The sequence below is a fragment of the Lycorma delicatula genome, chromosome 2, assembly GCF_047948215.1.
Source record: "Lycorma delicatula isolate Av1 chromosome 2, ASM4794821v1, whole genome shotgun sequence".
NCBI lineage: Eukaryota > Metazoa > Arthropoda > Insecta > Hemiptera > Fulgoridae > Lycorma > Lycorma delicatula.
Window position 1 is genome coordinate 222,405,223 of NC_134456.1, and position 27,270 is coordinate 222,432,492.

The following is a 27,270-nucleotide window of genomic DNA, read 5'->3' on the forward strand; positions in this document are numbered from 1 at the left end:
AAAATACGATCTTATGCGCACGGGGACTATTTGTCGGTTTGATATTAGCGGGTCGGTATTGGATCTCCGAGAAAATTGGAGACACCGGGCCAATGGGCGATCGTTGAAAACCTTTTAAATTATCTATTACAGGATGGATTGCCGTAGGAATGTAGGGTTCTACCTGGGTTTTTCCTTTCTCCTTTTAGGTATTATTGTTGTTTTGTTTTTATTGTAGTTTATTTTTTGTTATTGTTTCGTTTTGTGTTATATTATTTCGCGTGTTAGACTCAGCTTTTACCAACGGGTAGATAGTTATTTGATTTCAGTTCAGTCTTCATTTTTGTTCAGTCTTGTGTAAGATTTAGGTTTATTTTTTGTTTTGTTTGTATCGTTCAATTTTAGGTAGTAGTACATAGATGGTAATGTCACACGTGGCATTTGCATCGGTGGCATCCTGACTGAGGCAAGAACAATGCTGAGAAATGCCTTTTGCTGAGGTACTAAAGATGATCTCTGGTAAAGCTCATAAGGGCTAGGTACGGAGGGGGTGATGTGGCAACCATAACTACCACATAAAGGGCGTCTTCCCTACGGGGTTAGGGTTATCTCTGTTCGAGTATTCTGCAGGTACAGGATCATCTCGTTCGATATCGCCGGCATAGTGGTAGAACTTAGGTCCCTGGATCTCCTTGTTCGGAAGAGGGAGTTGTACAGGGAGGAGTGGGTAACGTGGATGCGCTGGCATCACTTACTGCTGGTGGCAGGAGAAATTGGATCAGTTGAGGAAAAGCAGATAGATCTACAGAATGATCCTGAACCTCCAGAGATGGCTGTGCCGAAAACACGAGAAACTAGGGTACAAGTTGGCTCAGTTTCTTATCATTTACGAATGTTTCAAGGTATACTTGTGAGCGGTGACGCTGAGAGCCTCCTTGGAATGCAGTTACTGTGGGAAGGAGGACACTGCGGAACACATGTTGTACATGTGCGATCAGTTTCTGCAGCATAGGGAAGCATGCAGGAGAGAATTTGGAGTGCTTATTTTTTAGGGCTTCTCAAACAACTTTGGCGTATACGCTCAACTGCTCGTCACTCATATTGGGTCCTCTGGGGGACTTTTTCACTTCCACAGTGCCAGATTCTTTAAACTGCTGGTACCAAGCATCATTGCCATAAACATGCTGAAAAGTCTGTTGGACAGTTATAACTGACTTGTACTTCGCTAACCACATAATGTACTGTGCTTTCTGCCGAACTGTTGCCATTACACTGACCGACAGTGGTACAGAGGTGTTTTGCATTGTGCCATTGTATACATTGACTCAAGGTTAAGGCTGGTTATATCTAAAAAAATTTGATTATATCCCAATTATTTTGTAGTTCCAGTTAAAACTTTATCTCAATTAAATAGATATGATTTTTTTTTGTTGTTGCAACTTTTTTTGATGTTGCTGTAACGTGAACCCAGCATCCCATGTTGTAAAGGTGGAGGGGTTAGAGTGGTTAGGCCTGCAAGGGGAGTTCCGCACTACTGTGCGGTATAAAAGGTTTCCCCTCCTCTGACAAAAAAGTTTGATGTGGACACCATATTACTTTCTTGTACACCTATTAAATTACATAAACAAATTTTTTTTTAAATGAAAAGTACATAAAATTTTAACTTCTGATATTTCTTTGTTATTGTTTTTATTGAATTATTATTTATCGTACAACTTTTTTTATAATCAGATGCTAATAATTAGATTCTAACCATTGTGCTCCTTGTAAGATCCAAATACTGTCTCATTTATTAAAACTTTATTTGTTTATAACTTTGGAACCAATGAAAATAAGTACCACTTATGGTATATCGTTGAAAAGCTCTTAATGTGACCTTATTACTGCAGTTAAGAAAAAATCCAAAATCCAATTTTTTTTGGATTTTGGGCTTTTTCAGACACTTTTGGTTCAGCCTATTGCAATTAAAAGGGGAGGTGCACAGTTAGATGTTACAATAGTCCTAAATCCAAAATTTCAAAATCTACGGCTAATCGTTTTTGAGTTATGCGAGTTATATTCGTACACACAGACATCATGCCAAAACTAGTCAAAATGGATTCAGGGATAGTCAAAATGGATATTTCTGTTGAAATCTGAAATTTTTCGCAAACACAATACTTCCTTTACTTCATACAAGAAAGTAAAAAAGGGTGAAAGAGGATTGTACGATACATTAAAGCTTTTTTAATTATCTATAGAAATGATTACTCATTTATAAAAAAAATTAATTTAAAAAAATTTATGATAATTTATAATAATTCATTTATAATATTTCTAATCATATTCTGTGTAGAACATATGTTTTTTTTAAATATCATGGTTTCAATGAAAAATTAGAGTTGATGTAACTAAAAGCTGATAAAATTACAAAAAAATAAAATAAAAAAACAGATTACAAAAAGCGGATAAAATTGTATTATGAGCTGATAAATTAACATAAGTCCAGTAGGCTAAATGGGAACAAAGAATAAAAAGTTACCAATAATATTTTATTATGCATATATAAACTACACCATACATTGGGAAAACTAACCGATTGAATATCTTCATACATTTTTGGTTTTTTAATTGTGATATTACCCAAATTCCTTTATTATGTTAACATATTCAAAAAGTTATGAGATAAATTTACCGCATGATTAAGGTATTTACAAACAATAATTGTTTTATATTAATGTAAAAGCATTATAATACTCTACAGAAATAAAAAATTGGTCTACACTCAGGTAAATAAAAGTGTTTATTTATCAAACCATGTGCTTGTGCATCTTAAAAATGAAGAAAAATAATGCAAAAATAAGAAATTGACCTGCAGCAATAGCACCTTTTTACCAAATCTGTGTTGGTTTTATCAAACAAATTTCAACTGATCAAAAACAGCTGGAATGCAACACAATTAGTGCAGCATCAAATATATTCTACTGTCAGAACTCGACAACAGGCATAACGTATAGAAATATTTTTAATGGTGACAATGAATTGTTGGTAATAAAATATATTAAAGTGATTGGCTTATCGCTTAGAAAAAGAAATTCAGTTGTCCTGGAATTTTTTAATATAAATTATAGATTAATACTCGCTGCGCTTAGTTTTCGCAATTGAATTATTTCATTATTTTTTATTTTCAGTTGTAAAGGAAATAGAAGACGATTTACTTGCTAGTTTAGAGTTATATCAATTATTTGGTACTCAAAGCAATACATTTAAACGAAGATTATATGATCTTACAAAATTAATAGAAGAAGCTTCTTCTGACCCGTTCAACATTACAGACAAACCTGGTTACAGAGATCATTTATTGTACATTTTTACTTCTGGAACTACTGGATTGCCCAAAGCAGCAGTTATGCCTAATTCAAGGTAATTTTTTGTAATTATCAATTTATTATAGTTTAGGAACTGTATTTTAAAAATCTACGTGTTAGTTTACCTTTTGTTAGAAACTGAATTTAAAATTATTATTATTATTAATCTTTAATGATTTTTTTAAATGATATTAGCTATGTTAATGCTGAGTGCTATTTAAATCAAGTAATGTACAGTATTAATGTATAAAATATGGCTCCAGCAGTTGGTAGTTTACTCTTATTTCATATATTACAGTTTCCTGCATGTTAAACTCAGAGACCTACTACTAAGTCATAGTATATTGTCACATGTTTGTGGCTCGATCATGATGTTGAGAGATTGGCAATTGAAAATGTTTACATAATTACAATATATTGGTTTGAAAAAGTAAAACAAGACAAATCAATAATAGTGACAATAGTAATATAATAATAAATGACAATCATAAAAAAAAATAAATTAAAAAAAAGTATAGTTAATCACAGCCATAATAATAGTAATAATAATAACGGACAATAAAGAAAACATCCCACAATAATAATTAGAATAATGTTATGTTGACAGTAAACAGTAATAATATTAAATGCCAATAACAAATAAATAATGATAAATGTCAGTAATAATAATAAACAGAGATTACGTGCAAAACAGAATTTAAAGTAATCATCATGGTTTATTCACAGGTAGATAAATAATGAAACCAGAATTCAGTCCCGTCGACAAAAGACCTAGTATGACTGCTAGTCTTAACAATTTTAACCATCAGACTTGTATTAACAACAATAGTACAATAGACAAGACAAATATAAGTTCTTTCACTGCAAATTCCTTTGCTGTTTGCAAATAAAACTATCCTAACAGTTTATGAATGAATTTTACAGGTAAGACAAGTATAATGTCCTTTTACTGCAAATACCTTTGCCGTTTACAAATAAAAACTACCCAATAGTTTACGAGTGAAGTTTAGTACATTATCTCTTTCACTGATAGTCTTACAGTAACTCACCTGCGGTACTACTACTCGCTTACAGTAACTATTACTTGTGACATTACCTTAGTTGCATCAAACCTGCACTTGAAATTCGGTCTTTCACTGACCTCAGAATACTCTTGCAGACTGACATCACAGAATCTCCTCGCAGAACTGGTCTTCGGAGTATCTATGCTCCTATCTTCTTTACCTGCTGGACCAGACCCCAGTTGAGTGTGAGAATGATCGATTGAGCCCTTTTGTTTCCATGCATTCCTAACCTTGGTCTGATAACTCCTCTCATGGAACAAAATCTGTTTATTGCGTGTCAGTGGGCAGTATTACAAAAGACGATTGTTAAATGGAGCTGTTACCTTTACTAAAAACATTCCTTATAGCCCCTTTCTGGATTTCTCCCATTATTATATTTTCTACTACTTTCTTCTTAATTGGTAGGAATCCGTTACTCAGGTCCACTATACCGGTCTTGTTACAATATGTATTTTACAAGCCTTACTGTTATTATTATAAGATTTAGTGGCTAATATATTATTATAACTTACATTTTAATTACCTGATCTTTTTTATCTTGTAATCTTGTTTATTAAAGTTTATTGTTTGTAATTGAGTAGATAAACTGTATATGAATGAATGCTGTTAATGTATCATAGTTGAAACTTTCATCGATTACTGTTTGAGGGTGAGGTCATTGTTCAGCCATATTACCAGTAGTTGACAGTATTATTTTGGAAAAGCAATCTCTATGATTAAGTGGTATTGTTTCAGTCAGAAGGTTCTTTCCATATCATACTTCCCTAGACAATTGTTAGACAAAGATTATGTGATATATTAATAGGAAAAAAATCAGTGATTCTTATTCAGAATTTCAGAACCTTTCCCCAGGCAAATTGCATTTGTACAATCCATTTAATTAAAATATTTTCTTTTATAAATGTCTATTTCTATTCGGTATTTCTTTTTATTTAATGCTAAACAAAAAAAATTTGGTACTTACGTATTAACGTCACTGCAGTTACAGCTTTATTTAAAATTGAGTATTTATTTTATTGAGTCTCTTTATTAATTTTAAGAAATAGTTATTTATATTTATTTATTTAAAAAATATAATTTAACCAAACTTAACCTACGCTCGCTTCGCTCGCTAACCTTCACTAATTAACACCGTAATTTTTTGAGTATTTATTAAATTCAAAAATAGCTTATGGTTGGTAAAGAAGAATTTTTTGAGTATTTATTAAATTCAAAAAATTACGGTGTTAATTAGTCAAGGTTAGCGAGCGAAGCAAGCGTAGGTTAAGTTTGACTAAATCCGTAAATCCGATTGACTACTTTGTTTTTAAATAAAGCTGTAGCTGGGGTGGCGTTAATACATAAGTACCAAAAAATTAATAGTTAGCACAAGTATTTCCTGCATAAAACAGTACTCATAAATAATGTAATAATAGCTCATTAATTTTGTGCATGTATTTAGATATTTAAATCAGTGTGTAAAATACAAACATTTCATTACATATTACCTACATTTTTTAACATTTATAATAGTAAAAAAGAAAAGTAGAAAATATATATTTCCCCTTGTATTTTAATTACCTGTAAAGGAGAATTCAGCATTGTGGTTATCATCTTTATCAAACACAGAACAATTATTTTAGTTTTAAAAACAGGGTAATAGAGATTTATTAATAAATCTCTATTATCTCTTGCGTACCATCATATCTACAAACAAGGAAAACGTTTTACAAGCTACAAACTATTACTTGCCTGCCTAGCGCTATAGCATATCTACAGCTGTAGAATGGAAAGCATGGTAATTGGTCCAGTTTAGGCATATGCGGCTTCTACTGGATTTTTATGTTTTGATACCTAAGGAACCCAAAAAACAAGATGGAAATTTTCTGGTTGTTCATATATTCAAAAAATAATTTTTTTGCAAAATTGCACCCCATACCAAAATATGTTCTAAATAAACTAATGGCTAAGTGAGTATAGTACCTCATTAGTACCCCCTCTCACCACAAGGAGTGCTTGTGTACCATTGAAACAGTTACTGTAATCATTTACTGCGTTTAAACATCAGAAGTGTGCAGTAGAATTAAATAAATGAATAATATTTAAAGTTTAAAAAAAAAAAGAAAAGTAATTCATCTCGCTGGGTTTCGATCTCGATCACAGATTTAATTTGGTAACTGTTGCCTTAAATTTTGCGGCTACACCACTCGACCAACGATGTTGTAAACTTAAAAATTTAGAAATTTAAAAGTTTAAAATTAGCGAGTTTACTGTGTTGGATAATATGGTACAAACAATACCGTCAAGAAAGTTTGTTGACTACAGTTTTAAGTCTATTTTATGTTTTTTATATAAAAATTTTTTTTAACTAAAATTTATTTAAAAAATTTGGATTTTAGTTATTACAAAAGTCATTGAATTGAATAAATGAAAGAATAATTTATTTAAATAAAATGATAAATATTTTAAATTAAGTTTGTGTGTATGTATGCGTAGCATACATACACACAAACTTAATTTCTGATGTAAGCCATGCATCAGAAATAAGCTGCATGGTGGGAAAGTCCTACAAGTTGTCAGCTTTTCTTTACCTTCTTTAATTTCCTTTGTGTCATCATTGTTAAACTTCTGGGGCTCATATAATTTATATATTAACCTTCCTTCCTTTCTGCTTCATTTCATTTCCTTTTAAATCCTCAACAGCATATCTCATTTTATTTTGACAAAAGCCATAAATCAAATGAACATTTCTCGATTTACCTCAAGTACCTTCTAAACCGGTATTTTTATTTACCCAGTCATATATTATGTTCTCTATTGCAATTTTTTGATAAAAGAATTAATTCTCTTTAGTTTTTCTTTATTTTGTTTTTTTTCTGTTAGGCTGTCAGTCTTTCAACATAATATTTTAATATAAATTTTAAACCACATCTGATGTATGTTTTTATTAATTTGTTAATTTGAAGTTATTTTTTCCATTTTTTTAAATTACTTCAAATTAATATGTTAGATTAGGGTTTTTGTTACATTACAGTTTATAGTAATCTATGTATATAAATATACCAGCATGTAACAAGACTACTTTACTATAGTAAATTCTATATTGTTGAGTCTTATTAAATGTCTGTTACTGTAAAATAATAATATGATAAAGAAGGTCCTTTTTTTAAAGATAAACCTTTTTTTAATCTTCCTTCTATTAATTCTTACTGATTGGAAAAATAAAATGTCATGGCTTATTTGTTTCAGTTTAATTGCTTAAATTTTGTGTTATTGTAAATTGCTGTGTTGTAATTGCTTGTTGATCATCTTGTTTTCAGGTATCTGTTGGCTGCATTGGCTGCGACTTGTTTATTGAAATTAACTGAAAAAGATATTATTTATAATCCACTTCCGATGTATCACACTGCTGGAGGTGCTCTTGGTATCGGTGCAGCTTTCATCCATGATACATCTGTTGTACTCCGTCCAAAGTTTTCTGCTTCTTCTTACTTCACTGATTGTATTAAATACAAATGCACTGTCAGTTGATAGAATTTCTGTATTTATTATTTATTAATTTAGGTTTTATCTTTAATTTTTTACTTACCTTTCAAAGAAAAGTACGGTATTAATTTCAGTCGTGCGATGGGAATGGGAAGTGAAAATGAATTTTCCCTGTACATTTAGAGGTTTGAAGAGTATAAAAATACCATTCACTTAAATTGATTGTGGTTTCCTTATATATTTATATGTTCTTAAAGGAATTGCCTTTAGAAAAATATATATTTATTTATTTTTTTGTCTATGTATAAAAGTTTGTGGCAGTTTGTATAAAACTGCTAGATCAATTTCATTGAAATTTAGATATGCTGCAGTAATGTATCAGAAATTGTTCATATGAAAATTTGATGAAGGTTATTTGATTTGTTCAGAGTTAGGTTCAATTTAAGGCCAAAAGAATTTTAGTGGGGTAAGTTAGAAGCGTGGTTCAATAGGATGTTGCAAGATGGATCATGAAACAAAATAAAATAACGAAAAGTCAGTCTTCTTGCACAAAACTGTACAAGATTTTTTTTTTAATCAGCATTTATTTGATTGGCTTGATGCAATTTTTTTTTTCAATTCTATGATAACTTTAACGTAATTACTACATCCTGCGTTCTCTTTCGTTTGTTTTACAAATTCCTTTTTTTGTCTTCCTCTACATAACCTCTCTATTGCCAAATAAAATAAACATAGGTATCTTCACTCTAATAAAGATAATACCATCGGTTTCCCTGCTTTCCTGCTCGTCTTAAGACTGCTTAATTTCACATTTTTATTGCTTCATGTAATTTTCATCTTCCTCCAGGAATATATCACTTTAAATGTCTCTATTCTTTTAATTTCTGTTCATTAAATTTTTGCTTGTTTCATTGTCATAAAATACTTCATGCTGGACAAATACTTTTAAAGATATTTTTCTTTTTCTTAGATCTGTAATTTAATACTAGCGGACTTCTTTCTTCTTACTTTTGCCAGTCTGCTTGGTGACATTTGCAATTTTGCAGAACTATAGTATGGTTTTTTATCTTAGTTTAATTTCTCATTATCCTGTTTATCACTACCTTTGTTCTGCACTGAAATTCTCTTCTAGTAATAAATTGATTCATTCCATTCATAATGTCTTCTAATTTATTTTTAATTTCTTTCAAAAGAACAATGTCATGAGTGCAGTTTGGATAATTACACCGCTGTTAAAGTGTTCCTTCAATTCCTCTGTTACTTCTGTACAAGTTGAGAAACAAGGGGGACAGATATATTGTTAATTTGGTACTTTCTTAATTGGAACTTAGCCTTTTATCATTTTCTATAATTTTTACCCGTAATTTATTCTTTTACAGATTATATAGCGTTCCTTCCACTTATTCCAGTCTACTTTTTTCTTAAAAACTTTCTTTTATTCTACTCTGAGTTTTTTTCTTCAGATTTATAAGTGCCATGCAGGTGGGTCTATTAAATTTGCCTTCTAAGATTAGTCTGACAACAGAATGGTCTGTAGTCGTCTTTGTGTTTTTCTTGAAACCAAACTGGCCTTCATGCGGTACACTTTCCACCATGCATTTTGTTCATCAGTAAATTATTCTGGAGAGTAGTTTTGTTACATGAAATATTGGACTGATAATGCAGCAGTTCTTATGTCTAATTACTTCTGCTTTCTTTAATATGGTAACAGGTAGAATTTTTTTTAACATATAGTTACTTGTTCTGTCACACAAACTTTACATATTATGTTGTGTTTTAGTTCTTTTTCTTAACAAAGAAAATTAATGATGTTAGTAAGTCATTTATCAGTATTGCTTTTTTACTGTTCTTTACAAGTCCTTTAAAGCTCAATCAGACTGATCTCAAACAAATTTTTTTCTAATGTCATCATCATTTTTTTCTTCTCTTAAACTTCATCCGATAATTAGTTTTACTATTTTTATAATCTTGTAATTATTTCTGCCAGCTCCTTGTTTCTTTAACAGTGGTTTCCCCTCTTCATTTATGATACTTATACTTTCCTCCTCTATGAATCATGAGACCTTGCCGTTGGTGAGGGGGCTTGAGTGTTCAGGGATACAGAGTAGCTGGACCGAAGGTGCAACCATATCGGAGAGGTATCTGTTGAGAGCCAGACTAAGGAATGATTCCTGAAAGAGGGCAGCAACTCTTTCAGTAGTTGTTAGGGGCGTGAGTCACAATGACTTAAACGGCCATACCAACATCGCTCAGTCCTCTGAGTACTGCGCAGCTGAAAGCAATGGAAAACTAAGCTGTTTTTTTTTCCAAGAAAATGTGGCTCTCTGCATTTTCACATAACAATAATGGAGGCGCCTTCCTTGGTAAAATATTCCGGAGGTAAAATAGTCCCCCGTTCAGATCTCCGGGTGGTGACTACTAAGAAAGGGGTCACCAGAGGATTGAAAAATAACATTCTGCGAGTCGGAGCGTGGAATGTTAGAAGCTTAAAAAAGGTTGGTAGGCTAGAAAATTTAAAAAGGGAAAAGGATGGGATGAACATGGATATAGTAGGAATTAGTGAGGTTCGGTGGGAAGAGGATGGCGACTTTTGGTCGGGTGAGTTTAGAGTAATTAATTCAGCGTCAAATAATGGGCAGGCAGGAGTAGGTTTCGTGATGAACAAGAAGATAGGGAGGAGAGTGGAATATTTCAAGACGCATAGCGATAGAATCATTGTAATAAGGATAAAATCAAAACCTAAACCGACAACGATTGTTAACGTCTATATGCCTACAAGCGCCCATGATGATGATGAGGTAGAGTGTGTATACGAAGAGATTGATGAAGCAATTAAACACGTAAAAGAAGATGAAAATTTAATAATAGTTGGAGATTGGAATGCAAGCATTGGAAAAGGCAAGGAAGGAAATATAGTGGGTGAATACGGGCTGGGCAAAAGGAATGAAAGAGGGGACCGACTTATAGAGTTTTGCAAGAAGTATAATTTAGTAATTGCCAACACCCAATTTAAAAATCATAATAGAAGAATATACACTTGGAAAAAGCCAGGCGATACTGCAAGGTATCAGATACATTATATCATGATGGTTAAGCAAAGATTTAGAAATCAACTCGTTGACTGCAAAACTTACCCTGGAGCAGACATTGATAGCGACCATAATTTGGTGATAATGAAATGTAGATGGGGTTTAAAAACCTGAAGAAAAGGTGTCAGATGAATCTGTGGAATTTAGAGAATCTTGAGGAAGAGGAGGTAAAGAAGATTTTTGAGGAGGACATCGCAAGAGGTCTGAGTAAAAAAGATAAGGTAGAAAAGGTAGAAGAAGAATGGGAGAATGTTAAAAAGGAAATTCTTAAATCAGCAGAAGCAAACTTAGGCAGAATAAAGAGAACTGGTAGAAAACCTTGGGTCTCAGACAATATATTGCAGCTGATGGATGGACGTAGAAAATATAAGAATGCTAGTGATGAAGAAAGTAAAAGGAACTATTGGCAATTAAGAAATGCTATAAACAGGAAGTGCAAACTGGCGAAAGAAGAGTGGATTAAAGAAAAGCGTTCAGAAGTGGAAAGAAAAATGAACATTGGTAAAATAGACGGAGCATACAGGAAAGTTAAGGAAAATTTTGGGGTACATAAATTAAGATCTAATAATGTGTTAAACAAAGATGGTACACCAATATATAATACGAAAGGTAAAGTCGATAGATGGGTGGAATATATTGAAGAGTTATACGGAGGAAATGAATTAGAAAATGGTGTTATAGAGGAAGAAGAGGAAGTTGAGGAGGATGGAATGGGAGAAACAATACTGAGATCTGAATTTAAGAGAGCATTAAAAGATTTAAATGGCAGAAAGGCTCCTGGAATAGACGGAATACCTGTAGAATTACTGTGCAGTGCAGGTGAGGAAGCGATTGATAGATTATACAAACTGGTGTGTAATATTTATGAAAAAGGGGAATTTCCGTCAGACTTCAAAAAAAGTGTTATAGTCATGATACCAAAGAAAGCAGGGGCAGATAAATGTGAAGAATACAGAACAATTAGTTAAACTAGTCATGCATCAAAAATCTTAACTAGAATTCTATACAGAAGAATTGAGAGGAGAGTGGAAGAAGTGTTAGGAGAAGACCAATTTGGTTTCAGGAAAAGTATAGGGACAAGGGAAGTAATTTTAGGCCTCAGATTAATAGTAGAAGGAAGATTATTAAAGAAAAACAAACCAACATACTTGGCGTTTATAGACCTAGAAAAGGCATTCGATAACGTAGACTGGAATAAAATGTTCAGCATTTTAAAAAAAGTACGGTTCAAATACAGAGATAGAAGAACAATTGCTAACATGTACAGGAACCAAACAGCAACAGTAGCAATTGAAGAACATAAGAAAGAAGCCGTAATAAGAAAGGAAATAAGGGAATCTGACAAGAATGTTCCCTATCTCCGTTACTTTTTAATCTTTACATGGAACTTGCAGTTAATGATGTTAAAGAACAATTTAGATTCGGAGTAACAGTACAAGGTGAAAAGATAAAGATGGTACGATTTGCTGATGATATAGTAATTCTAGCCGAGATTAAAAAGGATTTAGAAGAAACAATGAACGGCATAGATGAAGTCCTACGCAAGAACTATCGCATGAAAATGAACAAGAACAAATCAAAAGTAATGAAATGTAGTAGAAATAACAAAGATGGACCACTGAATGTGGAAATAGGAGGAAAAAAGATTACGGAGGTAGAAGAATTTTGTTATTTGGGAAGTAGAATTACTAAAGATGGATGAAGCAGGAGCGATATAAAATTCCGAATAGCACAAGCTAAACGAGCCTTCAGTAAGAAATATAATTTGTTTACATCAAAAATGAATTTAAATGTCAGGAAATGATTTTTGAAAGTGTATGTTTGGAGTGTCGCTTTATATGGAAGTGAAACTTGGACAATCGGAGTATCTGAGAAGGAAAGATTAGAGCTTTTGAAATGTGGTGCTATGTGGAGAATGTTAAAAATCAGATGAGTGGATAAAGTGACAAATGAAGAGGTATTGCGGCAAATAGATGAAGAAAGAAGCATTTGCAAAAATATAGTTAAAAGAAGAGACAGACTTATAGGCCACATACTAAGGCATCCTGGAATAGTCGCTTTAATATTGGAAGGACAAGTAGAAGGAAAGAATTGTGTAGGCAGGCCACGTTTGGAATATGTAAAACAAATTGTTAGGGATGTAGGATGTAGAGGGTGTACTGAAATGAAACGACTAGCACTAGATAGGGAATCTTGGAGAGCTGCATCAAACCAGTCAAATGACTGAAGACAAAAAAAGAAAAAAAATACTTTTTTCTTGCAACACAAGTAAGAAGAGTAACACAATACAGAAAAATATAATCTTTTAATTTTTATGATTCTAAGTTTGTATTAGTAATCTTATTACCTGTTTGTTTTGTAATTTTTTATTGCTACATAACCAATCAGCAGTTATTTATTTTTATATTAATTTAACAAATTTTATGGTTTAGTTCTTTTATGTGTTGATTTTATACATTTACTTCAAATCTATTTGTGAATAATCATATTTTCAACTTATTTACTATTTTCTTGTTAAGTTAAAATTTAAAAATGTTAAAAGTTCTTTCTAATAATGACTTGTTGATAATTTGTTAACTTTTCAAAAAATTAAAAAGAAATCTGCGATGTTAAAATATGCTATTTTTTTTTTTATAAAGATGGTAATCTGAAGTTGTAATTACTACATGTACTTAGATTTGCTCGTGTAACTTGAAAAAGTTAGTTTAACATAAGCTGTTTACATAAATTACATTTGTTTAAATAACTGATAAGAGTTCATCTATGTTGTGATTAATAAAACGAAAATAACTGATAATTGACTGATTAACATAATCAGTCCTGCATCATAATTTATAATTTAAGATGCCTTTAAATATAATAACATTAAGTATTGTTGTTTGTAATGAATTTAATTTATTTTTGTTCTGAATAATTATTAAAGTAGAGAAAGTCGGAGGAGTAGCAGCACCACTTTATGCAACAGGCACTTCAGCTATTTGTTTGATTCTTTGTATAGTCCGTTTAACAGAAGCTAGAAAGTGAATTGCATTTCATAAAGTTCCACTACAGAAACAGCGGCACATTGTCTGTTGATCATTACATTTGTAGATGAGATGATTTGAGAAGAATGAACAATTGGAGCCCCTCGTGCGTTTAATGTTTGCCCATGATCATCCGATTCAAAGTTCATAATTTTAATATTACTACATTTATGCTTGATTAAACAGATCTGAGTGATGGCAGTATTAGCCTCTTGTGTCAAATATGTGGTAGCTAGATACTACTTTTGTTTTGAATGGTTTAGTTGGTATATTGTTGGTCAGTTTTTAGTTTAGTCTTTGTTTTTTCTATGGAATTTTGGATCACTTTTGTCAGTCCATTATCCAAGTCTCTTCGATGGGACTGTTTGGGCCTTGCAGTTTTCCCAGTACTTTTTCATAGGCTCCAATCTTTGCCCTTTCTAGTGTTGAAAATGTTCATTTTGTGAGTTTTTTCTTGCGAGTGTAAAGCAAGAGTTTTTTTCAATTTTCTTGTTTAATTTTTTTTATCTGTGGTGTCTTCTGGTGTAAGGCCGATTTTCTTCAGATCCTCTTATTTCTCTAATCCATCTGCTTCCTGTCTGGTGTTTTTCGAGTTGAGATTATACCATACTATCTGTTTCAGAAGTCTTGAATCTTGCATCCTCATGATGCAAGATTCAAGTCCAAAAATTCCTAGCCTCTTTTTACGTGTGGTATCAGTGGTGGGTTCTAACTCTGTACTCAATTTTTTTGGATACAGTCCACCACTGCCCTTCTTTTTGATATTTTTTATTGAATCAGGTTCTTGCAATTCTTCTTTCGATTTTCTGGAATCTGTCTATCTTTGATTGTTCATTCAGATGGAACAGTGTTTCTGCTGCATAAGCGGCTTCTGGTTTTATAACTATGTTGAAGTGTCTTATTTGTCTTATTTTTGCATTTATTGATAGGCATTTTTTATTGAAAGTGTACCAGGTTAACTTTGGAAAGAGATCATGTGTATAACGCCCACCCTCTGTCTCATCCCATCTGGTATACCACAAGGCATTGCCATGTTGTTCAATTTCTCTAACTTTATCCAAAGTCAACCCATTGGACTTGTTAGCAACATATCACTGCTGCTTCTCAGATGCAATCAAGTCTATCGGTTTCACGTCTGCAATCATCATGACTACCTCCTGTGAAATAGTACAGTAACCATCCATTACCATGAACAATATTAGGCGTTAAGCCCTTAATAATATGTCCTGATAACTTTTATATTTTAGCCTATCCACCCAAACAGGCACCATGCATAACATAATAGCCTCACACATGCATTTATACAGGATGCTCGTGGTCTTAAAGTGAAGACCCCAATCAGGATTCACCACACATTGAATACTGAAGAAGACATTGCAGGCCCTCTCTGCGACATATTGAAGGTGCTTCTTAAATTGCAGTTTCTCATCAAGAAACGCCCTGAGGTACTTATGAACCTGAACAAACTTTATATGCTGGCCTGCCATCGAAACATGGACTTGCCAACTCACTGCCAAATGGCCTTTGAGCAGCATTATTGTGGTCTTTTCCAGGCTAAACATCCTCTTGTGTTGATGACCCCACAGCTCAAGCATCCTGCAGGCCCGAGTGACTCTGAGTTCAACCTCTCTCCATGAGCTTCCTTCAACCAGCAAGAGTCCATCATCAGCATAAGCCACGATGCAACACCTGCTGGGCAACCTCAGCCGCAGGAGACAATCAAACTCCACCACCCTCAATAAAGGATCCAACATGCTGCCCTGGGGACATCCCTTGAACAGCGTCCTGCCAACCTCATGGCTGCCCTTGCAGAGCAGCACATCCTGATGACTTTCTTTCATTTTCCTGTTTAGCCTCTGGTAATTACCGTTCAGAGGATGAATGAGGATATGTATGAGTGTAAATGAAGTGTAGTCTTGTTTAGTCTCAGTTCAACCATTCCCGAGATGTGTGGTTAATTGAAACCTAACCAGCAAAGAACACTGGTATCCATAATCTAGTATTCAAATCCTTGTAAAATAACTGACTTTACTAGGACTTGAAAACATGAACTCTCAACTTCCAAATCAGCTGATTTGGGAAGACTTGTTCACCACTAGACCAACCTGGTGGGTTACATCTCGACGACTGAAGTAACTTTGCATAACTTGCAATTCGCTTACAGTAAATTCACTTTTTTGGAGTTGGTAAAGAGGAGAAAGCCACCATAATTTATTAAATTTTTCGAAAATGTCCTGGAAAATCCTCAGGACATATTCCGTCTCACTGGTTGTTACCACACTCATCACATGATGTATGTTGTCCTCAGTATCCTTTCTGGGACAAAACTCGTACTGATTCTCTATCAACAATCTTTCCGAGGTTAACCTCTCATTTATACATAGATACAGAACCTTTTCAAAGACTTTTCCAATAACCAGAAGTAACGTCAGAAGCCTATACAATAAACTAACAACAGGATCCTTGTCACCACCTTTAAACAACAATTTCACAATCCCCTTCTTCCAACACACAGAGAAGTATCCTCCAAACAACAATTTATTAAATACACGTGTGGCAACTCTCACACGTGTATTGAGTGAGAGTAGCTCTACCGTTATTCCATCAAAGCCTAGGGCCTTACCCCTACCTAAACATAGATAGCTTGATGCATCTCAGCCTCGGTAATCTCCAAGGACACTGCACCCCCGTGGAACTGAGTGACCTCTCGTCGCACCCGCAGATGGTATGTGGTCTCTCCAACTTCGCTATCGTCAGGCAGTAAATTTTCTAGTAATTTGTGTAAAATCTCAGAAGTATCTGAAATTACACCAAACCTAGTCAAGAGAGCAGACAGAAAAACATCCGTTTGTCATTTATGTCCTGAGACCCTACATACTAGCCCCAGGGATATCTGTTCCCCTGCTCATGAACAAAGGAATGCCAGGAGTCCCATTTCGTGGTCCAGACTTTATGAAAGTAATGAGATCTCAGATTTCTATATTCTATAACAAGGACCGCCTGTTCCGGATTACCCTTACGTTGAGAAGCTCTTTGCAAATGACAACCATGCTGGACAGCTTCCTATTCCACCATGATGCAATCCTCTCTCGACTGGAACTTCGGGGAATTGAACACTCAGTTGCATCAAGAAAAGCCCCTGACAAACCAACAGCCATATCTTCCAAATCTATCCAGACTGTCATCCAAAACTCAGAGCCTGGTGGAAAGTAAATGAACAGATTTCTTCCAGTCCACACACCTGTGCAGGAAAAAACCCTGCTGAACCAGAACGTTACATCAGTATTGCTCACTCAAGCCACCAGCAATCTCATAGACAATCAATCGATGATCACTCGAGCAGTCATCAGCAACCTTCCGATTACAAACATTGGCTGGGATAAAGCTACCAATGGCAACATTGATGTTTGTTCCATCAATGCCCATATTTTTATTAAATCATATTTTATTCTTTCTTTGTATAAGTTGTAATTTAAAATTGCAGGATTTATTTTAATTAAAAATTTAACTTATTCTACTTCCTCTTATTCAGTATGCTGTAGTAGAAGTAGATTGAATCTGAAATGTAAATTCTGTTTTAATATTTTAATTTGTTTTAGATCGGTCAGTATATTGGAGAAATGTGTAGATACATATTAGCAACTCCAGCAAAGCCAAGTGATAACCAACACACTTTACGACTAATGGTTGGAAATGGATTGAATGCTGCTATTTGGCATAGATTTGTGCAGAGATTTAAAATTCCTCAAATTACTGAAGTATATGGTGCTACAGAAGGAAATGTTAATATCTGTAAGAAAATTATTGGAAATAATCTGTATTAATGTTGTTTTATTTTGTACATTAATTTTGTGCATTATTTTTTCTCTATTAATCTTCTTTCAAAAATTGTGTAATATCCTTTTTTTAATGAGCTACTTATTTGTATTTATAATGGTAAAATTAAAATTTATTAAATGAGTGAAATTTACTCCTAAGAATAGCTTGATCTTCATTTAGAGGGAGTTATTATTCTCTCTGCTTTAATGGGTAAAAGAATGATTTACATTAAGCGATGGCAGATTTTGTCTTTAAATCATGATTAAGTTTAATGAAATATATAATTAGATAATTCATGAAATATAGCTTTAATAATAAGTAAAATATATTTGGTTGTAAAAAAAAATGAATGGGTCTTCAAAAATAATCTTGGGATTTATTTTACAAAAAAATGTCTGTATTTATTTTTATTATAAGTCATTTTGTAGTAAATAATTTTTATATACATTCTGTGGATAAAATTTAGTCAGAGATTGAATTTGTTTTCAGTGAAAGAACTTTTCAAATCTGGCAGTCCATTTACAGTTGGCAAGTTTATACAAAATGAATCTTGTGCCCTTAACCTAGATGGAAATTACTTTGAATAGTTTTTTTGCATTACTTTGAATTACTTTGCTAGTTTTTGTAAATGTACAAAATAACACACAAGGTAAACTGTTGGTTACAACATGACCCTGCAACATCACACTTTGCAAATTCAACAACTAATTTCATTACGCATTCTTTGGCAGTTGTATCACCAATGATTACATCACCTGCTGTTGCATGACCAATATTTAGTCATTATACCAATATCTCCAATATCAGTATGACACAGTCAGATTTCTTTCTTTGGAGTTACCTCCAAGTAAAAGCCTACAGCACAAACCAAGTACGCTAGAAAAACTGAAGGTGAATATCAAAGAAGCTGTAAATATCCAGTCACAAACTCTGAAAATAGTTGCAAGAAATCCAGTGATAAAGGTGGAAGTATGTGTTCAGAAAGATGACATCATTTTCAGTATTTAATCTAAAAAATGTAAGCTTTTGTAAAATTTTAGAAGTGTATTTAAGAACTTGCTCATGATTTTTTTTTGTTAAAATGTATACCTACTGATGTAAAGCTATGATGGATTGCATTTTATGTGGGACAACCTGTTTAATTTAGAAATTTGTGTTACTATGAATATATATAGAGATATGTGTTAAGGAAAATGCACAATCAGAAAATTGTTGACATTAATATTAATTGGGGTTTGTTAGTGCAAGAAGAAATAAGTTTTGAATCTTAGTGATCTCATCTATCAGTTGCTGAATTTTAGTTGTTTTTTAAAGGAGAGTTAGTTTAGGTGTTTGTTACTACAATTTCTTTTATATGAATTCTGAATGAGTTTCCTGCAAATTGAAAAATAAAAAAAAATGTTAAAACAAAGGTGTGTTTAAAGAGGATTTGTCAAACAGGTTATCATTTTGTATCTGAATTTCATTTATGATCCTAAAGGATATTTGATAAAATGTGACTGTTGTGAAATGAGAAAATGTTTTTATTCTTATAAGAACTGTCATTAAAAAAAAGTACAATAAAAACACGCCTCTCATGTTTAATTACACAATAGAAAGGTTTATATTCAAATGTTAAAAATTAATTTTTTTGTGTGTTGTCATTCACATTGATCTAAAAATAGTTGTAATAAGTTTCCTGTAATTTTGTTTTCAGGCAATTTGGATAATACTGTTGGTGCTATTGGCTGTTTACCTCGATGTTTACCACAATCTGTATTTCCTATAGCTATTATAAGAATTAATCATGAAACTGGAGATCCTGTGAGAAATAATCGGGGTCTTTGTGAACGTTGTGACTTGGGTAAAAATAATTTTTCTTACCGTATGTTTTTTATTTGTTACAGTACATATCTGATTGAAGAGTATTATGTCATCATATTCATATATATTTATGCATGAATTTTTATAAATTTAAATATTTGTAAAATGTATCTCTTGATTAGTTTTAATAACAGTTAGTAATTTGTTTGTATCATGTGTTGCTGACCTTTTTCTAGGTTTTGTGAGGAAGGGCATCATTCTATAAATTTTCTTGCTAGTCTAGATAAATTAACTCATGAAGTAATCTTCAAAGAAATTAGACTAATTATATGCAAATAGACATGATCAAATTCGCTACTCATTTCTTATATTTCATTACTTACATTTGTTCTGGTTCTGTATTTATTTTACATTTGCGTAATTTATTCAATGGCATGAATAATTTCAAAAAATAAAAAATCCAAATTATTCAATCGATGAATAATTTTCATTCAGTACTTGCTCTAATGAAAAAACTGTTGTGTGGATGGGAGCCATGATTTCCATCCTGCTAAGTTATAATTGGTAATTGACTGTTCAGTTCAGTTTTATTCATATGAAAACAAAGTTGCATATTTTGATAAAAATTTTTATTATTTTTCACATGCATTGTAATTTCTGTTAATAAAAAGGTAGCTTCTGGCTAAAAACAGTATAGAAATTTTTTTAATTATTTTAATTTAAAAAAATATTCTTTTGTTAATTTTTCTTTCAACATTACCAGCTTGTGCTGCCTTATTGTTGACTTGTATGTACATCTAATTTTAGTATTTGAGTTATAGCCTTAAAATCAATGCTGCAATAAAAACTTTTGATGCTTTATCAACATTTTAGGATTAGTTTAGAGTTAAGTAGAAAACAGAGTTATAGCACTGAGAAGTGTTAGCCCAGAACTCATGATGACATCATTGTCAGTGTTTTGATTTGGAGGATTGTTCAAATATATTATTAAAAATATCAAGTTGGACTTATTAGTTACAAAAAATGGGAAGTTTGTAGGTTATCATGTCCTTTGATTATAGACTCAACTTTCTGCAAATGCAAAACTTCAGTTTGGTTCTGATTTGATATTATTGACTGTAAAAGTTTGGATTTATTATATAGAGTGTATCGTGAAGTTCTCCCAGGATTTTCATAACCTATTCTAATTGTGAAAATAGCAGAAAACGTTCTTAGAAACATTTGTCCTAAAATGCTTCATTTGCAAGTTATGGCTAGTGAAAATTTCACTTGGATTTAGTTACCCCGGTGAAATGAGGTTGTACTAAAAATTTTAGGAATTAATTAAGGGGCTGAAGTAGTGATTTATTATGATTTTTGATCTGAAAAATTAAATTAAATAAGTCCCATAACTGTATCTCCTGTACATTTTGAGAAATCTGGTATGAAAACCAATAAATTAGGATAAAATTTACCCTGTTTATTATGTTTGACATAAACAATTTTGTTAAATGGCTAATAAACACATAAAACTTTTAAAAAAAAGCTTGTAGAGAATGTAATTCTGAACAAAATGGTATAAGATAAATTAAGTAAAATAAAAAATTTAGAAAAATTTGAATTTTATTTATACTGAGTACACTTGACCAAAGTGCACTCAGTATGTACCAGTTTAAATGCTCAAAAATGAGCCCGCCATTATAAACAGATTTCTTGGCATGCTTCTGTACTGCTTTTGTTGCTCTGTTTAATTCTTTGGGGGCTTTTGTTAAGTTGCTCAGCCACATCCACTATGCGGATAGTTAATTCCTTTCAAGAATGTATTTTTGTTTGTGTATTTTTCAACCATCCCCAGACACAAAACTCTAAAGGTGTTAGATCGGGTGATCCTGGTGGCCAGAAATGTGGATCTCCACGATCGATCCATTTCTCAGGGAAATGATCATTTACATGAGTGGAAACAGCAAGAGAAGTGGGGAGGTGTGACATTGTGCTAGGACTGTATATTGTGTATCAACGATAGAGGAACATCTTCAAGCAACTGCGGCAATTCTTCTTAAAGAAAGTGCAAATAGAACTAGCATTTTAAGTAGCTGTAAAATATTAACGGTCCAAACATTGACTGTGAAGAAGAGCACACCATACATTGATGCTAAATCAGTGTTGAAAATTTCCTTTCACCGTTTCATGAGGATTTACTTCTGCCCATGTTTGCTCATTGCTTAAGTTATTGATGCCATATTGAGTGAAATTTGTCTAGTCGGTGAACAAAACTTACGTGTAGATTTGTGGATTTGTATTCTACCAGTTGCAGAACTCCAAGCGAAGAGGAGTGTCTCACGGGTGTAGATGTTGAACTGGCTGTTTAAGATAAGGATAAAACTTGTTTTGTTAAAGAATCCTCCAAACCTTTGAATGTGATGCACCAATCTGCTTAGAAAGACATTGTCCACTGATGCCGGGACTGTGCTGAACTGCATCAATAATAATTTCATCAATGAGAGTGTCATGTTGGACAAATCGTTAATAGCTGGTGTGAATACAAGTTAGTGAATCTGTTTTCCAAAGATTACAAAAGGTCGCGCTAATTGTTTTGGGATCTAGAATCCTGCAATTCAAAAACCTATTTCATATTCTACTGTAGCATTAGCATTACATTCACCAAAATGAATACCATATCATATTCCTCTGTTTTAAATAAGTACAGCATTACTTCAATGGCAAACCAATTACATACAAACTAAATTCACAGAAAACCTTTGCTAATGACAGAACAGTTCACAATACCTGAATACCTAATAATGTACCTTACAGAATGATTTAAACACAAATACAGTATTGCACATTGTTGATCAGCTGTTGTTATTTTACTTCCAAGTTTGAAATAATAGTTTCTTAATTAATTTATTATATTTGTCATTAGTAAAAAAATTATTATTTAAATAATCTTTATTCATTTATCTTTATTTTAAAATTGTTGTGTAGTTCCCATTTTTTAAAAAATTTTTAACAGCAATTTTTAACCGTAAATTTTTGCTTTTACACATTTTTCACTTCACCGTAAAAGAATTTGGTTTTCGTGTACATTAAATGACTACGTTTCTGACAAATGTTGTAATATACTGTTTCTAAATAAAATTTGAATTTTTTAACTTTTCTTTGTTTTATTCAACTTATCTTACAACATTTTGTTCAGAATTAGATTCTCTACAAGTTTTGTTTGTTTTTGTGTTTGTTATCTGTTTAACAAAATTATTGGGTCAAACATAAAAAACTGGGTTTTTACCCTGATCTATTGGTTTTCACTCCACATTCCTTAAAAACTACTGAAGGTTCTGGGATCTATTTTATTCGATTTTTCAGGTCAAAAACCATAATAAATCACTAATTCTGCCTCTTAAGTCCTAAAAATTTCAGTACAATCTTATTTCACCAGGATAGATGAAATCCAAGCGAAATCTTTCACTAGCCGTAAGTTACAAACGAAGCATTTTAGGATATATTTTTATGTTAACTTTTTACATTATTTTCACAATGAGAATAGCTTATGAAAGTCTTTAAATAATTTGAACAGCATCATTTTTTTGTGAAATGGTTTAACTTGTAGATATTAATACTGGAAATTGTGCAGGTAAAAATAGTTTTAATTTTACTAAAAAAAAATTATAATTTTAAGAAAGGTAGGTGATATTAAAATTTGTGTAGTCTTTCAAGGCAAAGTCTTTAAATGTGATTCTTCAATCAGTGCAAATTCATAATTTGTTCCATGGTTGGTATTGCATGCAGTATTTTATGTTTTATAGTATTGTATTGCAACTTTTTGTATACAAATACTGAGATGAATGAATTTGACCAAGTTCTACATAAAGCAAAATATAACAAAACATTAGATTTTGATTGGACTATTGAATTGTACAAAAAATATTCAGTTACACAGTCAATAATTGAATTTTAAATGTGCATTATTTTATTATAAGACTTTACATAAGAATCTGTGCCAATCATTCAAAGGTTTATAATTTTTTTTTTTTTTTACACAAAAAGGTGACCTGAGGTAGCTGCTTATTACAAATGTTGTAATAATTATGAAATAGTTATAAATATGGTAATAATTATTAAAATTTCATAGTATGGCATCATTAATGGATGCCTTATAATTTTTATAGGTGTGTGTGTGTGTGTGTGTGTGTTGTGTGTTGTGTGTGTGCACATGCGTGTGTTACTTTATAGATTAGAGAAATGGGTAAAAATTTTTTATTCTTAAATGAATATCTAGCTAGTTTTAAAAAAGGATATCCTATCACAGAAAACATCTTTAATGTGTGATCAATAAATTAAATTGCCTTTTTTAAATAATGTTAAAAATTTGTAAGTTGACTTCAAGGATTCTTTGTTTTCCTTTTAAAATCTTGGGAGCCTAGAAATAAAAACATTATCTTTTTAAAGAATAATTTGTAAGTGAAGATGTATAAATCACCCAGGTATTTCTGTTCGTTATTAAACTGTCATGTTATTCTTATAATTTTGTACTGAGAAAAAAATCTGCCAGGAAATTTTCTATTTTTTCTGGGATTTGTAGGATGTCATATGGATATCATCCAGCTTATTCTTAGAGAATGTAGGAGTGGGTTGTTCCAAATGTCTCAAGGCAGTCATGATATTCTCTCGTTGTTATGTACATCTTAGACTGCATATTGGACATATGGAACAAGTTTTGAATATTCCAGGGACATCATGTAACAAGTATATGTGGTTTTAAATTGTAATTAAGTTAAAAATGAAGCATTATTTTATTGTTATTTATTGTAATTATGTAAAATTAATTATTACATGTTAAAAAACGGTTTCAGATGAAGCTGGAATGCTTATTGGAATAATTAGGCAAAATGACCCAACAAGACAATTTCATGGATATGTTGATAGTGAATCATCTAGGAAGAAGATTATAATGAATGTTTTCAAACCTGGTGATAAAGCTTTTGTGTCAGGTAACTAAAACATTTAGTAAGTTTAATATTAATGTGTTGACTGTTGCCTCCATAATTTTAAGCTCTTGCCAGTCCTGTGTATTAGCTCTGTAGCATTTATAAATTCCAGTACTCTGTGCACAACTCCCCTCTATGAAGCCGGCCTCCAGAGGGAGTATATTAAACTCTTTTATTAAAGTACTCATTATAATTCCTACTTCATTGCTTGAGCATTGAAAAAAAGTTTTTTTTTGTTTTTGGTATGGGATTTGTTTTGAGCGAGGGTTTTCTGACATGACTAATTCATTTTAATCAAGTATTACTTTTTCCATTTACATTTTTTATCTTTTACCGTAAAATGACAGCAAAAGCTTAATTTGTAACTTAACATTGTTATTAGAAAAAACTAAATGCTCTTTATTGATAGTGAACAAATCAGTCAAATCTATAATTTTCTTAAACTAAATAATGATAATTTAAATCAACCCGCTGGATAAATTTTATAACTTTCATATAATAATTTATTTAATTTCATATGTTTTGCAATTATGATATATACACAGAAGACACTTATAATATGTTTAATTTTGATGTGCTTAATATTTCTATAGAAATATTTTTTGGGTGTTATATATTATTATTCTTAGTGCTGATAAAACAATTTGTATAAAGTGGTTCATCTGTAAATTTTGCTAATCTGTCTATGATACAGATTCTTCAAATGTTTTGAGTGTGTACTTATAAATACCTTGCTTGCTTGCATGTTTATAATTTTTTGGGGCACATACCATAATTACAACTTGCAGTGTCAATTTTGTAGATGTTATTAAACGTTCTTACTTACTAGTATAAGGTATAAATCACATCATATATTTTAACTCTATACGTAAATAAAAAATTCAGATGAATAATAATGCCATTACACGAGAGAGAAAGGAGATAGTGAAAGCATTAATTGATGTTTATATTTTTTATAAAAATTAATATAATATTAATTATTGAATAACATTCACTTTGACCACAGTAAACTGAATTATTGCTGATAATTGCAGTTATTAGGTAGCTGCAACTTCCGTTTGTTCAGGTGATGTCATGATACTAACCCTGTTTACAGAGTTCAACAGTACAACTGTTCAGACTTATAGCTAAAATATGTGTCTTGTCTGTCATATAATATTGAAAATAATTCTGTTTAAATTAGACTAAATTGATAATATATGGAGAAACTTTCATAAAACTTTCTGAGTCAGACTTCTCGTGTATTATTTTCTTTTGCCTGCCTAAAAAGGTTTTCTACAATAGACTCGGTAAATTAAAAATATAATAAAAGTTGTGATGTCCAACATTTTTGTAGAGTCTGTTATGTTGTCGGTTATCTGAATTTTCTGGATATTTGAACAATGTTACAGTACGCTAACTGTTTTTATAATACAGTAATGTATTATATATTCTTTTGTATTATACAGTATAATATTCAATCGGTTACGTGCACGCAACCGAAAAAAATTGATAAATACAAAGAAGAATTAATTTTAATTACAGTTTTTATTTTGCTACTGTATGTGTGATGGTCATTGAGAAGTTCCAGTCTGTCTGAAAAAACAAGATTTTTCAGAAATTTAAAAAATTTTTTAATGTGGTCATCAACAAAACTGGTCGACGCTAATTACATTTAGACTAATAGCTTTCCAAATTTTTAATACCCTCAGTAAAATGCAATTTGTGCAACTCAACAAAAAAGTAGTCGCTCAGTTCTGGCCTCATCACTTTAAGTGAATCTTTTTCGGTGAACCGTTTCTTCAGGTTTGGGAAGAAGTAATTGCTGGGAGACAAATCTGGCAAATACGATGTATGTGAAAGCACTTAGAAATATAAATTATGGAATTTTGCTGCACTTGAATGCACTTGTGTGCAGGCCCATTATCGTGATGAAAGAGCACTTTCTTTTGGTGGGCGTTTATAATAGCACCCTTAATTGGCTAGTAGAAAAAAAAAATGTTGTAACAAATATCACAGTCATTTGTTTATATTTATGCCGTGTGTCATGCTGTGTGTCAGGCTGAAAACTTTCCAAATGACCTTGGTAGTACTGCAAAATATATTTATAAAATAAAATTGTAAAAATTAACTGTGTAGAATGATTTAACGGATGTTTTTATTATATTTGCATTCTTGAAAATCACCTTGTGTGATTGCATGTAAAGTACCACTTATTGCTTTTGTAATATTTGTTTAATTTGATCTCATTAAATACTTACGTCGGAAGGAAGGTTAAATGAATTTGTGTAAAAGTTGTAGCTGACTTTTAAGCAAACTTCAATAACATAGCACCTGCAAATTTCATGCAAAAAAAGTCTCTCTTAGATTATTTATTAACTGACAAGTAACTACCATAAGGATTTTGGCATTCCTTTTTGGGTTTTCAAAGCTAGCTTTTATTAGATATGCTATTGTCACATTTCCTGTACGCTATTATCATCTCACCTTTCTGTACATTAATGGAATTTAATAGATCATTTTTACAAATTTTTAGGCATATTCTGTTCATTCAGTGCTTTTTTTTGTAGCTTCTTTTTGTTCTCCAATATGTCACTTTCTATGTTTAAGATGTAGCTACTAATAATAGAAAATTGTTAAAATGATACAGATACAGCTTCAGAAAGCTGTATTGTACTTATTTTTTTTTTTTTTCTGTATTTTGTTTGTTAATTTGTAAAATTGGTATAAAAAGTTCC

The 27,270-nt window shown here is 31.8% G+C and overlaps 1 protein-coding gene across 1 annotated transcript in view; it reads left to right on the forward strand.

Annotated features, from left to right (window-relative positions):
• Positions 1-27,270, forward strand: part of LOC142319680 (long-chain fatty acid transport protein 4-like) — a 98,654-nt gene that overhangs the window by 54,229 nt on the left and 17,155 nt on the right. Inside the window, exons 4-8 of the mRNA XM_075357228.1 lie at positions 3,150-3,381; positions 7,690-7,891; positions 17,567-17,759; positions 19,483-19,629; positions 24,419-24,556. Of these exons, the coding sequence (XP_075213343.1) occupies positions 3,150-3,381; positions 7,690-7,891; positions 17,567-17,759; positions 19,483-19,629; positions 24,419-24,556 (912 nt within the window). The remainder of the gene's footprint in view (positions 1-3,149; positions 3,382-7,689; positions 7,892-17,566; positions 17,760-19,482; positions 19,630-24,418; positions 24,557-27,270) is intronic.